The 18,207-nt window shown below is 40.9% G+C and overlaps 1 protein-coding gene, 1 long non-coding RNA gene and 1 pseudogene across 5 annotated transcripts in view; 2 read left to right on the top strand and 1 right to left on the bottom strand.

Annotated features, from left to right (window-relative positions):
• Positions 1-6,967, top strand: prmt1 (protein arginine methyltransferase 1). Of its 3 annotated transcripts, none has more exons than XM_077558774.1 (10): positions 1-147; positions 1,578-1,664; positions 1,747-1,902; positions 2,014-2,077; positions 2,180-2,322; positions 3,785-3,872; positions 4,053-4,168; positions 4,259-4,409; positions 4,612-4,733; positions 5,904-6,967. In XM_077558774.1, the coding sequence occupies exons 1-10, from the start codon at positions 121-123 to the stop codon at positions 5,985-5,987; spliced, it is 1,038 nt and encodes a 345-aa protein (XP_077414900.1). In that variant the 5' UTR covers positions 1-120; the 3' UTR covers positions 5,988-6,967. The 3 variants fall into 3 exon arrangements, with proteins under 3 accessions (XP_077414900.1, XP_077414899.1, XP_077414898.1); XM_077558773.1 differs by having other exon boundaries at positions 1,569-1,664; XM_077558772.1 differs by lacking the exon at positions 1-147 and adding an exon at positions 887-964.
• A 1,878-nt stretch (positions 6,968-8,845) lies between these two features.
• The window catches only part of LOC144045029 (uncharacterized), a 21,759-nt gene continuing 12,397 nt past the window's right edge, over positions 8,846-18,207 (bottom strand). Inside the window, exons 6-7 of one of the 2 annotated variants that reach the window (XR_013291398.1) lie at positions 17,188-17,305; positions 8,846-9,338 (exon numbers count right to left, since the gene is read on the bottom strand). This is a non-coding gene — a long non-coding RNA (uncharacterized LOC144045029). Of the gene's footprint in view, positions 9,339-16,563; positions 17,306-18,207 lie in introns of those variants that run through there. The other variant, XR_013291397.1, reaches the window with a different exon arrangement.
• LOC144047446 (5S ribosomal RNA) lies at positions 16,010-16,127 on the top strand (annotated as a pseudogene).

Genomic DNA, 18,207 nt, shown 5'->3' with positions numbered 1-18,207 from the left:
AACGGGTTTGAGTCCCACTCAAGACAGAAGGTAGCGAAGAAGAATGGAGCCGCTTTTTTTTGGTTGCGCAAGGAACGACTAGGTTCTATTCCAGCTCGCTCAGTCAGGCACAAGATCGAAATGGCGGCGCCAGCAGAGAGGATGGAGGTACGTTTAAAAAAACAACCTGATAATATATCCAACTTCTCATTTTGATTGTTTTCGTACATCCACAGCCTACTTAAGGTTTTTGGTAAATACAGCTAAACTGATTTATTTTTTACGTTTGTGTTTATCACATACGCATCAAGTGATTGATCCATTTTAACTTAAGAGCTACAAAACCTTAACAATTTGTTCGGTTTGTAGTTATTGCGTATAAATACAGCCATTGAATTTTGAAGCGCCACATCCGCCGGGTAAACCCGCTATTATTTAGGTTTCTTCAATTGTCTTTAAGACCGCGTGGGAACCAACATGTTAGCTTCTTAGCTAGCTAGCTATCAGCCACGGATGCTGATTCATTCGCATATTAGATTCACTACAATTTGACTTTATCGTCTAAAAAACGTCAAACTGCAAATTCAACGCTTTGCTGCCGATGTAAGTCCGGAAACTGTTGTATAATTTGGCGCCTTTTCACCCTCTTCATTGATGACCGGCTAATTAGTAGCAAGTACACTTGGTAACGGTGTGTCGAGTCCGTACAGCCAGTTGATAAAAGCGTGTGTATGGAATGTTTAATTTACCGTACATAGAGTAGCGATACGCGATTGTGTCGTTGGCAGGCAATCGTTTATAGTGCGACTTTTTAGTCATTCGTTTTGACAGCAATCCATTGGGTTCTTGCAGGAACAAGGCCAAGATCACATCGCAGTACTCTCAACCATGTGCTCCCATCCTTTGTGTTGCGAGGGATGCTATGCATTGCATAGCAAGTGGAGGCGTTAACAATTCTTGTACATTGGAACCTTTGTCTCTAAAGGCGAGCAAACTATTGTCTTCAAGCGATATAAGAATATTTTATGGTTTTATAAAGATAATTGATTATAGACGCCTGTTTTATGTTTGTGGCAGTTTGAATGCAAGCAAGTTAACGTTGTTCTCTAAGTGAACATTAGAACCATTCAGGCAACAGGTGGCTATCTGCTTGTTCTATAATTTATATATGAACAAAGAGGATAATGATGCAAAGCTACACATGTGCAGTGATATTCAACAAATGTGAGAAGTTAATTTTAGGGCAAGCACATTTAAATAAACTAATGTATGGCAATGCCTACTCCTTCAGCTGGCTCTAAATCACTAAGCCCTACCACAATTATTATCATACTTCTAAAAATAATTCTTTGATGTGAAGAGTTTATGTATGGATAAATGTTCCTGCTGAAACACGACCATTAGTGGTCCTGTGGAAGCTGAAGAGTGACATTCTCATTGACTTCTGACCTCTGTTGAGAACAAACAACTCTTATCTTGTTGCTGGCTGCATCTCTGGGAGTCCGTTTTTATTGACAAATACCGTACACATTTTCTGCAGTCATGCCAAAAGGGTTTAATGTGGATTGTAATTTTGTCTTTTTGTTGAGGTTTCTCAGGGGGAGAACATGACAAAGCCTGCTGCTGAAGATATGACGTCAAAGGATTATTACTTTGATTCATATGCTCACTTCGGCATCCATGAGGTAATTTTAACACCTTTACAAGCAGTCTTATGTCTTTTTTGTCACATGATTTTAAACCTGGCATTTTTGGCAAATGTTATAGGAGATGCTTAAGGATGAGGTGCGGACTCTGACCTATCGCAACTCTATGTTCCACAATAAGCATCTGTTTAAGGACAAAGTGGTGCTGGATGTAGGTAGTGGCACGGGCATCCTCTCCATGTTTGCTGCCAAGGCTGGAGCCAAGAAAGTTATAGGGGTAGGTTTGTGTTTGTACATCCAGCGAAGTGATTGTTTGAATCATACTCCAGTCACACCATGAAATGGGAGAATTTCAAATCAAACTTGGCCTTTGCATATTTCTTTATAGATTGAGTGCAGCAGTATCTCAGACTACGCTGTGAAAATAGTGAAGGCCAACAAGATGGATGATGGTAAGTAAACATATAACTGTGGAGATGGCACAATTGTTATTTGGAGGGGATGGGATTAAATATGTTTGAAGGGATGACACAAAGTTGTTGTTTTGTCTCCAGTGGTAACTATTATCAAAGGGAAGGTGGAAGAGGTGGATCTGCCTGTGGATGGAGTTGATATCATCATATCAGAGTGGATGGGCTACTGCCTTTTCTACGAGTCTATGCTGAATACAGTCATCTATGCCCGGGACAAATGGCTGGTATGTGTGATAATGTAGATTATTTTTTGATTTCTCACTGTAAGCATGTAGCTAAATGATTTTTCCTCTTCCTTCATTTCATGGATGAGTGTGTTGTTTTGTTCACTGAATTACACGTTTTTTGTCATGTTCCCAATCTGTTTGCAAGTTAAAATTGTGTTTCGAACATAGGTGTGGGCGATATTGCAAAAATAGAAGATCACAATTTTTAAATCTATTCAAAATGTTTTTGTTAATATGAAATGCCAATTCATTTACACTTCTGAGAAGTATTGAATAAATACACATTAGTTTGTGGGAATGAACATTGTAATAAATACCTTTTGTAAAGAAAAAGAAACATTATAAAACAGCAAAATACATGAGTAAAACAATAATAAAAGTCAGTTCTATATTCAAGAAGTTGAATCAAAATAGCGAATGTCTTTAAGTGCATATAACTTGGCTGGTATAAAGCCATGGTAAAAAAAAAACAGCATGTAAAAAAAAAAAACCTGTAGCAACCCTTGTGGGTGGGTACTGTAGTTTCCTGGTCTGGAGGGGCTGTGAAAACAACAGACTATATTTTTTTGATAAGCTTATGCACGTTAGCCTGTTGTGTTCTGGCGTGGTTACGGCCGACAGTAACTTGTTAGTTGTTCTGGCTGTTGCTCCAAAAAACTGCACATTTGTTATATTTATCCTATTGCTCAAAGTACATGTACGCAATATTGTTTTTGGGGGGCGGAAGTTACGACTTGGGGATCTCATAACGCCTATCCAATGTCATACGCGTTTGAACGCTTATGTGAGGGTCTGCTGTTTTGAAGGAGCATGCATGAGCTGTTGCTGCTGCTTTTAAGTTTTTAGCATTCACCATTTGGCTTGTACTGTCTTTGAAGCTGTCATTTCAAGTGACTGAACAAGTTTGTAGTGTTGCTGTAACATTCTGCATAGGATTTTCTCCTGATTGTTGTCATCTGGGATAAAGCCAAACTAGTTCCATATTATGGATGATCAATTTCTCTTCAGAACAAACTAACTTTTAGCCTTCTCCGCCAAGCTTCACGCTTGTTTGGGGGAAAACGCGGGAGTGTGTGTGTGTGTGTGTGCGTGTGTGTGTGTGCGCGCGCGCTACGGATGATCACACTGATTGGTCGTCCTACATGTCCTGTCATTACTAAGGCAGGGGCTGGGCGGCAGCAGATGCATGGCTGTCCTTCACTCAGTGGCAGAAAATAAGCTGACGGTCAAATTGTGCTGAAATGATTTGCATCCATCCATCCATTTTCTGAACCGCTTATTGAAATTCTTTACATTGTGATAAAAAATTGATATGACATCACCAGCCCTGCATTGCATATCTTTGCACGGTTTCAAATTGTCATATTGCCCACTCCTAGAACATGCCTTTTAAAAATAAAAGTTCAGCATTCATGCACATTTTTTTGACTGCTCCAAAATCTTTCTTATGCACTAACAGAAACAAGATGGACTCATCTTCCCAGACAGGGCAACTCTTTACGTGACTGCCATTGAAGACAGGCAGTACAAGGACTACAAAATTCACTGTAAGTTGCCTGTGCCCAATGGGTCATGAGTGGCAATGACAAATCACGGTTGAAACATTGAGAAAGTCCAAATGCACGGTTGAACAATTTTTTATTTTATTTTATTTTTTTTTAAGTTCACGTCCTTAACCTTATTCATACCACTGTGGTAGTTGACTTCTGTCCATGTCTGTATTTCAGGGTGGGAGAATGTATATGGATTTGATATGTCATGCATCAAAGAGGTGGCGATTAAGGAGCCCCTGGTCGATGTAGTTGACCCCAAGCAGCTGGTCAGCAGCGCCTGCCTCATCAAGGTGGCTGAATGTTTCACCAAAAAGTGTTTTTGTGTGTCTTTGGGCTTGTTGACTCATGACTTTTTTTGAACATCTTGTTTTTGTGTGTAGGAAGTGGACATCTACACGGTGAAGCCAGACGACTTGACCTTCACCTCGCCGTTCTGTCTGCAAGTGAAGAGGAACGACTACATCCACGCACTAGTAACCTACTTCAACATCGAGTTCACCCGCTGCCACAAGAGGACCGGCTTTTCCACCAGTCAGTCTGCTTCCCCGGCTTATTGTTATAGCATATGTACATTGTACAATATATTACAGGGCCCCCTGTTCACAATGGAATTGTGTTCTTATGAGGGCCATGCAAGACAACATTTTCTCTAAAGTAGTAGTCATAATGTGCATGAAAAACAGTTGAAGTCCATAAATATAAAATTTATTGAATTTGGCCTGTTGCCTTCCAGGCCCAGAGTCCCCCTACACCCACTGGAAGCAAACAGTCTTCTATCTGGATGATTACCTGACTGTCAAGATCGGAGAAGAGATTTTGGGCACCATCAGTATGAAGCCAAACGTCAAAAACAATGTAAGCATTTTCACAGCTGCTGATTTAAAGAGTCCAATGAAGAGGAGTTGGCTTGGCAGGTTTGAGTTTGGAATGTGCTACATTTTATTTTTGAAACTGCAGCCAGCATGTGTCACAACTTCTTGGCCAGCCCCTTTGCTAAGCAGATTTATAAAGCCGCTCTTACTGACATTTTGTATCAAGTTTATAACAGATTATCTTCTTTGCTATAATTGTTTACAATGTAATTATAATTTAATCCGTATATATTTAGCTAAGGCTCCGCAGCACTGATCACTCTCCAATTTTGGTGATTAAATGCTACAAAAAGTGCTCAAACATGTTTTAAGAGCAAATGTGATGTTTAGCGTTAATTTCGTCAATGAAAACAAAACAACATTTTTTGTCAACACACATTTTACACCAACTAAAACCCTCATTCATAAACAATAACTGACTGTATGCAGTTTCGTAGACTAATGAAGACGAGCCAAATGTACTTAACTTAATAAAAACTGGAATAAAATCTATGGACAATTTAGTTCATGAACAAAAATGAGAAAAAAATGATTTTGTAAAATATTGTCTCTGCTAATCTGTCACTGTGACACACATCCTTTCAAATCTGCAGCTAGCGAGTGCAACGTGCACAAACACATGGAACAGACAGGAGGCGGATTCACAGTGAAAGGTTTAAAAAAAAAAAAAAGTACATTTATAATTTAACTTAAATCCAACAATAATGTTAATCTGACCGCTAACTAATGATGGCTAATTTACTAGCTCGTAGCATGAAGCCATAGTAGCCACTTGTCGATATACTGTAATTGTGTGTGAAGTTGTTTTGCATCAAAAAGTTGAGCAATTTTGATGTGAAATAGATTTAGATCTCAAATGTTTAATAAAGATATACAGGGGTAAAATGATTGTCATGACCAAAATGTTGACGTTTTTTTGTTGACTAAAACTAAACAAAATTACCGGTATGTTTTCTTGGACTAAAATGCTAGATTTATAGTCGACTAAAAGCGATATGATGTTGACTAACTTTTAAAAACTAGCAAGTGTGATTGAAACTGGAGTAAAACTGAGACTAAATTTAAAAATGGCAGCTAAAATTAACACTAGCTTAGTGCTATGGTGTTGAAAGGCGTCATTGTTTGTACTGATACTTATGTGTCTTGTCTGCAGAGAGACCTGGACTTCACTGTCGATCTCGCCTTTAAGGGCCAGCTGTGTGAAGTGTCCAAGACGTCGGAGTACAGGATGCGCTAGGTGCCCCTTGGCTCCCCTGTGTATAGCTTGTCTTTAGAGGCTGACATGTATGGTTTAATTGGGAGTGCGGAAACCGTTAAAATACTCCCCCCGCAGCAACATATTAAAGATTTTTTTTTGTAATGTTCTTGTTCAAATATTTGCCATATTGAAATGTTTTTCCAAATTTTTGGGGAGTGAGTTGCCAGCGAGACCCATTGTGCAGTAGTCAACAGTATACATGTATTGTCCATTTTCTTGGGTTTCCCTTCTTGTTCATTGTTCAAGACCCCAAAACGCACCCTCTCAACAGAACAACTTGGACCGTCACTAGGGCCACTGCTCTCCTTGTTTCTTTGGACTGTTGAAGATTAAAATATGGTGTGGGTGTCTCCCCCCCTCCCCTGTAAAAGATGACCGAATCTGGGAAGTTCAGTTCAGATGCAAACCAATTCAGTATAAAGTTTTAAAGATTAAACCCATGTGTTCCATTTTTAGAGGGTGTTCTTCTAGACAAACTGACACTTGAGATTTTAAACCCTTGCAAATTCAATCTCCTCTATCATCCACTTATGTCAACACTAGGTGAAATGGGCTAGGATCTATTCTATTTATGACATAGAGTGTCCGTCACCATGCAAGCGTCCCTCCCGAGTTTTCTTTTAGAAGGTCTAACTTGGAAGTTTTCAGAACCAAATGTCAACATCCATAGTTCATTTTTTTAGTGTTTCCCTAATAATGCAAGCGTTTAATAACTGCTGGGCCTGAAGGAAGAAAAGAGACTGCCTGGTTCCAGCTCGTTGCATGGGTGTCTTCTTGGAGCACCTGTGTTTAAGTATGCCTTCATATTTTGTCTGAGGCAATTTGAGTCTGTCGGCACGTGACAGACATGACTCGCCACACTGACTTTATTTTGTTTTTGTCTGCTGCTTTTTCTTTTTCTTTTTTATATATAGAGTGAAACTAAAACTGTAAATTAAATTTTTTTGCATCAGCTCTAATCTTTTTGAATGCTTTGTCCATGAATCTATTGTACACAAATTTTGTGTACAATGTGATTATATTTGTAGTGATTATTTCCTATTCTCAAGTATTCATAATCTGAAGTTGCTACTTTAGTGAATCATGGAGTTCTTTGCTCTCATAAAAGAATTACTAATACACTCAGTAAACACAAATGATTCGGCAGAAATTGAGTTTCTAGACAACACATTTATGTAGTAAACACATATATCAGTCACAGCCTAACCTATTAATGAAACAAAAATGTGAATCAAAGATAAAAAATAAAACATGCAACCTAAGTAATTAAGATAAAAAGGTAGATGGGGGATAAGGATGGATGCATTTTGACCTGTCAATCCTTTTATGTTTGAATAAAAGCGTTGCACCAGTAGTATATGGTCAGATTGCAATCCTAGCGCCTGATAACGATCCTAATCTTTAGAATAAGGTGCTTTGGAGAATGGAAACGTTTAAAACCTGCGGGACTCCGGCCCTTGAGGACCAGGACTGGGGAACCCTGCTTGATTCTTTTGTCTGAGTAATGCATTTTTACTTTTCATTAGTTAATTTCACTGTGAAGGTGATTTTGGCTTGGGATGAACTACACCTATTAAATTATTAGTGATATAGTGTATATGTACATATTAAAGAAAAGAAAACTCCACACTCCGCTATCCAAAATGCAATATATAGCCAACCATATATGTGTATATATAATATATATTTTGCGATCTAAAACTTCTTCCACATACTGTACACAATATCACCATTTCTCTCTAATATTGTTCACAGACCAGTCCAAATCTGTGATAGTGAGTATTTCTCTTTTGCCGACATAATCCATCCCACCTCACAGGTGTGCCATATCAAGATGCTGTTTGGACATGATTAGTGCACAGGTGTGTCTTAGACCGGCAATGATAAAAGGCCACTCTGAAAGGTGCAGTTTTGTTTTATTGGAGGTGGGGGCTCAGAAAACCAGTCGGGGCCAGATGTCCCCTCCACCCCACCCCATCGATAAAACAAATGTCAATGTGTGTCAATTGTTGAATGTGTACAAAGTTAAAGCTGCAGAATGCAGAATATTCAAGTTCTAATCGCTACTGCCACCTCCATCCATCCATCCATTTTCTTGACCGCTTTTCCTCACAAGGGTCGCGGGGCTGCTGGAGCCTATACCAGCTGGCTTCGGGCAGTAGGCGGGGTACACCCTGAACTGGTTGCCAGCCAATCGCAGGGCACACAGAGACAAACAACCATCCACACTCACAACCACACCTATGGACAATTTGGAGTGTTCAATTTACCTGCCATGCATGTCTTTGGAATGTGGGAGGAAACCGGAGTACCCGGTGAAAACCCACGCAAGCACGGGGAGAACATGCAAACTCCACCCAGGAAGGCCGAAGCCCGGACTCGATCTCACGTCTTCTGCACTGGGAGGCGGACGTGCTAACCAGTCAACCACCGTGCTGCCGGTTTAAATTATGAACCATTCAAAAGTACAAATATACAGAATCTTGTATACAACATTGAACATATACATGCCAAGGGGTATATACATAGGTTGTGTACATCCAACAAGTTTAAAAGTAGTACAAATAGTGATAGTTTTTAAAGCCTTTTTGTTCAGTGAGCTACTGATCAGTTTTATATAGGATATAGTATCATGAAAGTGTTAAAGTTTGTTTTTGGGTTGTTGTATTTGCATTTGTGGAGAACACTGAATGCATCTGATTTGTTCTTAATGTAGAAAACTGAAAAAACATCACACTTGTCTGGGTAAGAATAACACTCATGACATATTATTACTCAATAGAAAAAGTACACTTATTTGTCACAAAATAGATGTTCCATAGCAATTAGAGGGTCGGCGCAATATACACTAACACTGTATACAGACTTGGTGGTGTTGATGAATATAAATGCTTCAGAAAAATCTTTTTAAATCCTTAAGTTACACAGAAATGCTGAGATAAATATAATCATTTCTAAAACTCCATTTACACTCACAATGTTTATTCTATCCAAACATGATTAGAAACTCATCCCTGTCACGTTGAGAACATGTTTGGACCACAACTGTTGGACCACCGTCTTTTATTGTTTGTCAAGCAAAAATTCTATGCTATAGGGCGCCTTTATGTTTGACCCTGTCCTTCATTTTGTGATGTTTGAGAGGTAGCATTGATGGCTGCCTCCTGTCTCAATGACATTCAAGATTTGCAGTGTGAAGGCTGAGTGAGGAACAAGCAACAGGCCGAGAGTCCATTTGAATCTTTAGGCTCCATCTTCATTCTCCTCTTCCTTTGCTCAGGGCAGATCTCTGGCTGAGCTCCTGGACAAGTGGCTGCATTGGTGGAAGGCCTAGTAGACAACAAAAAAAGTTTATCACAGTGTGACAACACAGTCAATACTTGAGAAATATTACAAGATGAACTTTCTAAACTTATAGTGACCTCCGTTAAACCACATAAACTAAGCTCAAAGGGCATGAGCTTGTTTGGAGCTTACTCAATTTGAGGCTCCTTTTGAAACTATGATGCAGATGTTTGTTTGTTTATTGAACATATAAACAAGTAGAAGACAAATAAAGATTTAAAAGAAGAAAAAAACTTTATACAGTCATCAGTCACGGTTTACATGTTCAAAATGGAGTAGGAAGAAGTTGAAAACTTATCTGGTCTACCCTTATTCTTTGTATGTTTTGACTTATTTCATTATTGATACAATAATAGGTTATTATATTTCAATAAAGGAAAAATGTATACACTTGCTCATGTATGAAACTGCACTTTGACATGCGTGCATTCGTCAGCAACATATGTACATGAAATTCATAATACATTTATGAATCATATCCTCATACTCACATATACAATTTTCATTACACTCATATTGATACATCTAAAAAATTGACAACATTTATGGAATTTGAGCAGCTCATGTCTGATTTAAGAGATTTTTTGGGACGTTACTATTGAACAATTTTTTTTAACTCAGCAAGTGACTCACATCTATTCAGGTCAGATCCAAAATTATTCCACAAATTAACACCTTTTACAAAAACACACCTTTGCTTAATATTTGTTATTGTTTTTTGTAGACACTTGTACCCCTTATGTTATAAGGACTCTCTATAAGGAATTTCAAACAGCTTCTGAGTATTGTGGCAGAGTAGATTGTTGTGTACTTTGTACATTATTTGAGCCATTTTAAACTCAAGTTGTAAAATGTCATTGTATTTGATTTTTTAAATAGTTAATTTGTTGGTTTTGTATGTTTTGATCGATTAATAATTCTTATGGCTCTTTTTTTCAGTTTGAAAACAGGGTCAGTATTTATTTTATATGCATTTCCCCAGATTTCCACACAATAGGTCAGATATGGTAACAATAATGAACAATATAATGTGTATAATGATTTCTTATTCAGGACATCCTGAAGTTTTAGAGAATATCCCTATAATTTTTGACATTTTCCTTTTGACATTATCTATGTGTGACTTCCAACATAACTGTTCATCAATAACTACTCCAAGAAAGTTATTTTCATACACTCTTTCTATTTCAATTCAATTTACCATAATTTTGACTTGATGTGTGATTTGTCTAGTGTCAAAAACTATTGACTTTGTTTTGTTAAAGTTGAGTGATAATTTGTTCATATTAAACCTTTTTTTTTTATGTGTTCAATTCATACACCACAGTAGTCCGAAGCTGCTTTCTCCTGAACAGTAGAGAGTTGTGCAAATAAGACATTTTTGAATATTTTTGAGACACAATATAATTTATATACAATATAAATAGATGTACAGGAGTAGAGGGGCTCTCTGAAACAGTTTTGAATAAACACATTTGTAAGTATTTCTTTCAAATTTGTAGAACTATTGTCGTATTTGAAATTTTTCTAAATATGTTATTATAAATAATAGGGGGTATACCTTGGGCTAAATATTCTCTGAACTTGAGCTGTAAATTCATCGGCTTGGGTGAAAAAAAGGCCCTGATGTTAGACAGATTAGTACTCGGTCGGCTGAGAGAGAGATGTCGACACGTTTAACTATTGACTCCACGATGAGACATGACATTTAAAACCGTTACCGTCTCCTGATTCTTCAGGACAGTGACAAAAGGTCATGCACAGTCAAAGTACAACGTACCACTGGCCTCACTTTAGATTGCATCAGGTCACCTTCACAAGAATTATAGGCAGAACCGGGTCTGTCAAACTGTTGCACACGAACAGAACTCGCCCCGAGATGTCCGTCTGAGCACAATAACAGCTGTAAGACACGAGGCTTTAAAAATGTAAAAAATAAATAACTGTAAGCTGTAAGCTTTTGCACCACCATCGCAAAAGTAAACTTTCACAAAAGACGTCAAGTACAATAGCTACTTGCTAGCGGACAGCCGCACGCTAAACTGACAGGATGAGAGCTGAACATGCAGTCAAAGTGTTTTTTCCGTCCCAATTTTGGACGAGTGTAACCTTTAAAAGAGTCAACTGTGGGCCTGTGGTCTAACAGTCCTGCCCCCGAGCAGGGGGGGCAGTGTCCTGCCCTATCTCTAATGTCGTGGTGGCGGGGGCTGGACCAGGGAGGGGATGGGTGTGGATCTGGTTCCACACCTTACCCCTGAAGCGGGGGAGATGGTACTGAAGTCAGGCCAGACTCCTAAGTCTCAGCGCTCGAGGGCGGGTAGCAGGGGTCGGGCGCCGCATAGGCAGCCACTGTCTAGGAGTAGTGACAGGTCCAGATCACTAACCGGGAGGGTTGGGTCGAAACGTGTCGATGAGCTCTGTGAGTCCCAGCCTGGTAGTGATCGGCGGCCAGGGCTGCAGGGTGAAAGTCTCCTTTCATGCAGCGCTGCCCGTTCCGATTCTGCCACTGTTGATGCCACAACTGTTCCTATGGGCTTTATTCCCCAAGAGAATGAGGTTGCTCCGTCGAAGATGAATAGGATGTGTAAACGGTAGTCTGGTTTCAGGATGATGGGTCAGCTCCTTGTTTTTTCTCCTTCCTAATGATGCTCTTCCTAGTCTCCATTAATGCTCGGAGCTTGAGAAGTGGGGTCAAGATGCACAGTGTGTTTCACAACACCACCTGGGACGTGCTGTGTATCCAGGAGACGTGGTGGGAGGCGGAGCATCTTCGCATGGTGGAGGCTATGGCTATTGGTGATTTGTACTGTGCTTTGGGCTCTGTAAACTCCCGTGGTGTGGCTGTACTAGTCAAGCCGGGTGTTTTCGACGTGTCTTCTCTAGTGCATGCAGACCCACATGGCCGCTTTATTGTGATTGATTTTCAGCGTGGCTTCACTAAATTCCGCCTTATTAATATTTATGCGCCTAGTGAGGAGATGGAGAGGAAAACCTTCTTCAGTTCCGTTTTCCCTTATGTTACCGATTCCTCTATTTTGATTGGTGACTTTAATGTAGCTTTGTCAAAAATCGATCTCGGTCCGAACAACACATTTAGGAATGATGTTAGTAGAGGTTATTTAATTGATGCTGCAGTGGCTGCTGATCTGTCCGAAGTCTGGAGAGGTCTCAACCCCCTGAGAAGGGACTATTACCGGCATCAGGTGGTATGGGGGGTCCTCCTCCAGTCTCGGATTGATCTGTGTTTTGTTTCGAGTGCTTTATGGAAATATATTAGTGGCAGCTCCTATGCATATGTGGGCTGGAGTGATCACTCCCTTTTCTCTGTCAACCTTGACTTACTGGGCGGTAAGAGGAATGGGTGGGTCTGGGTTTTTAATAATATGCTGCTTGCCGACTCCACCTTTGTAAATAAAATGGAGCACCTTTTTGATTGTCTTGATGGTGAAATGGAAGTATGAGATTCTTTGATTGATTGGTGGGAACAGGCAAAGGCTAGAATTAGAAAGCTGTGCCTCCGTTATAGTAAGCAGAGGAGGTGGGAGGAGTCCATCAGGGATCGTACTGTCCGGAGCCACCTCTAGGGACTTGCCACCACCTCTGGTGTAGGCCCGGTAGATCCTGAGTATTTGGAGCTGCAAGAGGAGCTCAGGAATATACAGGTTAGTCGGGCTAGGGGGGCGGCACTTAGATCCAAGGCCCAGTATGCGGTGGAGTGGGAGCGCTCCACTGCTTTCTTCTTTGGTTTGGAGAAGTCCAGGCAGAGCAAGTTATATTTGGATAGCCTGTTGGATGAGTCAGGTAGATTACATAGTGAATTGGATAAGGTTTTGGATATTGTAGGTAGTTTTTATTCTGATTTATTTGATAGTGAAGGGATAAATGAGGTAAGCTGTAGTCAGGCACTAGGTGCGCTTGATGTGTCTCTTAGCTCTAGTGACGCTGACAGCTGTGACGTGCCTATTTTCTTGGCAGAGGTTTTTGCAGCAATTAGGGGTCTCAATGTCTGTAGGAGTCCAGGAGAGGATGGGTTGAGTGCAGAGCTTTATTGTGTTTTCGCTCACAGGTTAGCCCTGATTCTCCATACTCTTTTTCGCGATATTGAGAGAGAGGGTCGGGTTTCGGACTCTTTTTTTCTGAGTATTGTGACTCAGATTTTTTTTAAAAAAATGATAAGCGGTGCCTGGCCAATTACAGACCAATAAGTCTTCTTAACACGGATTATAAAATATTGGCAAAAGTATTGGCGCATAGGTTGAAAGGTGTGATAGATAAAGTGGTTGCCGGTACACAGGGGTATTGTGTCCCGGGGCGGGACATTTCTGACACAATACTCTCTTTAAAGTGTTTTTGTCGAAGGAGATGCATGTCTCTGGTGGGATTCATGTTTCAGTTGATTTCAGTTAAGCATTTGATAGGGTCGAGCATTGTTTTCTTTACCGTGTTTTGGAGAAATGTGGCTTTAAAAATGACTTTGTAAACCGGATTAAGTTTTTGTATTCCAGTGCGGTTAGCCGTGTGAAGTGTAATGGACTCCTGTCGGATAGCTTCCCTTTGCGGAGGTCGGTAAGGCAGGGGTGTCCATTGAGTGCACTCCTCTATAGTATAGTGGCCGAGCCTTTGGTTGCTATGCTCGAGGGACGGGGCTGTGAATGGAATCGTGAGTCCATTTGGTAGGGAATATAAGATTTTTCAAAATGCGGATGATACCAATTTGGTTTTGCGCGATGTGCGGAGCATCAATGTGGCTCTCCACATCCTAAATGTCTATTGCCTTGCCTCAGGAGCAAAGATAAATTTTGATAAGACGTCTGTGTCCTACTGCGGAGGCATTGTGGCCCCACCGAATGTTTGGGGCGTCAGGGATGCAGGGGATTCTTACAGGGTTCTTGGTGTGCCCTTGGGTAGGGATGAGGTGACCTGTCGTGATTGTTTGTGGTCTGGCTGGTATAGTGTGTGTACCCGTATGAATCTATGGAAAATGTGTGGTCTTCATTTAGGTAGGGTGTTGGTTGTAAATGCACTGTGCTTGTCTAAGCTTGTTCATGCTCTTGCTGTGTATGACTTTCCGGGGGTGTTTGCAAATAAGTTTAGCGTTGCTGTCAGTAAATTTATCTGGCGGTGTGAGCGTGCACTTGTTGCACATAATGTTTTGATTGGTCCGTATGATCGGGGAGGGCTTAAACTGATTGACTTGGTGGTTAGGAAGCATGCTTTGAGTCTCAAGTTAATTAAAAAGTTCCTCGACACCAGCTTCGATGCGGCGTGGAAGGACTTTTTTGCATCGCAGGTTGAAAAGTTGGTTGAGTATGGTATTTATAATTTGTGTATGCTTCCCCAGCGGGCTGCCCTGGATCTGGTCCCGCCTTTTGAGAGGGAAGTGTTTGAGGCGTGGGCTAGACTGCGCCTGTTTGTTGTGGCGGCCCCTTGCTCCCTGTGGCAGCTAGGGCAAATGCCCTTGCGTTTTAATCCTGACATGCTCTCTCATCCTTCTGAGAGAAGGGAGAGCATGTTCAGCGGGTCTTTTGAAAGGGCAGGTATAAAACAGGTTGGGCAGTTGTTAGACTTTGCAGGTGGGTTCGATGTGGAGTCTATCAGGGGTAAGTTTAGAGGGGCGGGTCTTAGGTTTAGGAGGACCGAAGTGGTGAGGGAGGTGAGTGAGGTACGGGCTTGCATCTTGAGAAGGTGGGGCACACTCTATGGGAGTGCACCGCCTGTTCACGACGCATATGAGGGAGGGATTGACGGTGAGTCACCCCATAATTTCGTTTGGGTTAAGGGGAAGGGGTTGATGGGATTGGCAGGGACACCGACTCGTGTTTTATATAATTTGCTATTGACCCAGGTAGTTAGGCGCCCCACTGCCGAACATAGGTGGTCACAAGTATTCCCTGAGCAAGATACTGCATCCATTTGGGCCAATATTTATAATTGGTATACCCCACCCCAGGTTAGTAATTTTGCCTTTAAATTGCGACATCGACTCGTTTTTACATGTTGTATGTTGCACAGTATTCAGCCCGACAGGTTTGGTCGAGACTGTCCATTGTGCGGAGGATTTCCAGAAAATTTGCTCCACCTCACGTTCCGGTGTCCGGTGGTGCGGTGCTTCTGGACCTGGCTGCAGGACCTCCTCGTCAGGAGATTGGGATTGAGACTCCCACCGCCGGCATTTGATGTAGAGGACATGGACGAGCCCTGGTTTCTGCTTTTCGGGCCCATCTGTCGGGATGCCCAGAGGGCTGATTCGGCTGGTGGGATCAACTGGGAAGCTTTTCATCTCTGCCTGTCCTTTGGGAGATATGCTGTTCACCATGCTTATTGTAGCTTTGTAATTTAGTGTGTTATTTCTGTGTTGTATTTTATATTAAAAGAGAGAAAAAAAAAAAAAAAGGAATGCCCAATCTCGGAAGCTAAGCAGGGTTGGACCTGGTTAGTACTTGGACGGGAGACTGCCTGGGAATACCAGGTGCTGTAAGCTTTTATACCTCCATTGCAAAAGTAAACTTTCACAAAAGACGTCAAATACACTTGCTAGCAGACAGCCGCACGCTAAACTGACAGGATGAGAGCTGAACATGCAGTCAAAATGGTTTTCCTGCCACAATTTTGGACGAGTGTAACCTTTAAAAGAGTCAACTGTAGGCCTTTTCTTGGCTTACAGCATTACTACCCTGAGAACCCCGATCTCGTCCGATCTCGGAAGCTAAGCAAAGTCGGGCCTGGTTAATAAATGCATGGGAGACCACCTGGGTATACCAGGTGCTGTAAGCTTTTGCACCTCCATCGCAAAAGTAAACTTTCACAAAAGACGTCAAGTACACTAGCTACTTGCCAGCAGACAGCCGCACGCTAAACTGAAAAGATGAGCACTCGAAATGCGGTCAAAATCATTTTTCCGCCTGTTATACATTATTAACATTTTTAGTTCTTTATTTCATATAATTAACCATGTTGAAATGTTTTATAGATGTGTAGAGTAGGTGAAATAGTGTTGAACTCAGTATAATTTGACCTTAACCTAAGCTGGTACCTTGTTTTGTCTTAAATTCCTTCTTTGTGTCCTTCGTGAGAACAGATTCTGCTTTGAGAGAGCACACACACACACACACGCACGCACGCACGCACGCACGCACGCACGCACGCACGCACGCACGCACAGGTTTGCCTCTGTGTATTATGAGGACATTTTTTCCAAACCTGTTTAATTGTGTATTACGGGGACACCCCTTTCCGCTAATGCCAGAGAGATGGGACTTGCACCCAAAAATTTTTTTTGGGGTCGTCCAGGGAAATTTCACTTCAAAACTTGAAAAAACTCAACGCACAAAAAAAAGAAAAACCTGAAAAAACAGTAATTATGAGGACATAGATAATGAGCTAAATAAGCCACGCCCATGGCAAAAATGGTAATTATGAGGACCAACTCACATTACAAGGACAAAGTTTACACAACACACAGCAACCATGTCACTGAAGTGACTTGAAAGTTCTGGCATTCTGGCGTTACACAAACTGAAATGACATTGATGTGTAATGACTTACCTGATATAAGGTCGCATTGTTGTGCATAACAATACTGTGAAATGCAAAGTCATACCTGATCCTTGAGCACCATGTTACAACTTTAGGACAGACTGAAACTGGTATGTTAATAAAACAATGCTTCTTATGTGAACAGGTTATCTAGGTCAAGCACATCTTTGTAATGGATAAGTTAGACATGAAACCAGATGCAAAAGAGTCAGTGAACATTGAACATATTATTCTTTAAAACATGACTACCTCTCATCTTAAAGATGAGCAGTTTTCTAATAGCTCATTACTGGAATACCTTCGGATTTCAGAATTTCTGAAACAGGTTCAATGTAGGAAGTGTCCGAAGTACTGTGAGAATCTGGAACATATTCCTCTGCTGATGAATCCTCACTTGAACTGGATACATCAGCAACCTATTTTTAAAAAAAAAACAATTATTACATACATACAGACATACATATACATATTGTCGCTGTCCTGTGAAAAACACTTCCACCATATTTTCCAGACTATAAAGCGCACCGTGATACAAGCCGTGCCGCCAAGAAGGATCGCTACCGGAGAGCAGCCCGCGACCTAAAAATGGAAACGTGTTTTTCACAGGACAGCAATGATATCCATATATACAGTAGACGCACACATACATGTGCATATATACAGCGGCTCTAAAATTGACACCTGCCGGATGCGGGTTAAAGTTCCTTTTGGCGGGTGGTCATAAATATTTACTAGCTTTACTTCGCTGTTACTTAGTGATGTTACACTCGAAGTAGAAGCTTGAGACAAGTGTCGAGCGCTCGCGGCAGAAGTAGCTCCCGCCATTGATGGGCTAATGTGCTAAAGTTCATTTACCAAAGATAGGTGGTCTTCATCATTAAGCAGTTTTGCATTTATTTATTTTTTTTGCAATCAACGGGATATATGCCAGATGCTGGAGCAAACTAGAAAAGCATTTAGAACCTAAAGTTTGTGCATATACTAAAGATTATTATAAATCTAGTCACCACATTTATTCGAAAGATGAGATGAAGCATTTAACAAGAGGGATAGTTAATATGCTTAATCTATGGCATTGCCCCTAAAACGGGTCTTGTGTGATACAGTCCTTCAGTTACAGTAGACGTTTTCTATTTTACTGAGTCAGACAGTCGTTAAGATTGAGACAATTGCTCAACATTTAGCTGCTTGCAACTAAAGACAGCGGTATAAACATGGGTCATAATTTATCCTCTTGACTAAATTATATTCATTCAATGAAAATGCACTGCAATGCCTGCACTATTAATCCTGGTTGCGTGAAACAAAGATCCATTGC

This window comes from Vanacampus margaritifer, chromosome 2, assembly GCF_051991255.1.
Source record: "Vanacampus margaritifer isolate UIUO_Vmar chromosome 2, RoL_Vmar_1.0, whole genome shotgun sequence".
NCBI lineage: Eukaryota > Metazoa > Chordata > Actinopteri > Syngnathiformes > Syngnathidae > Vanacampus > Vanacampus margaritifer.
This window is presented reverse-complemented; position numbering and strand designations above follow the sequence as displayed.

Coding starts and splice junctions, on each gene's coding strand:
- prmt1 (XM_077558772.1), top strand. CDS start 902: ATGCATTGCATAGCAAGTGGAGGCGTTAACAATTCTTGTACATTGGAA. Junction 965..1,577: donor TGGAACCTTTGTCTCTAAAG/GCGAGCAAACTA, acceptor GAGGTTTCTCAG/GGGGAGAACATGACAAAGCC. Junction 2,078..2,179: donor GGCCAACAAGATGGATGATG/GTAAGTAAACAT, acceptor TTTTGTCTCCAG/TGGTAACTATTATCAAAGGG.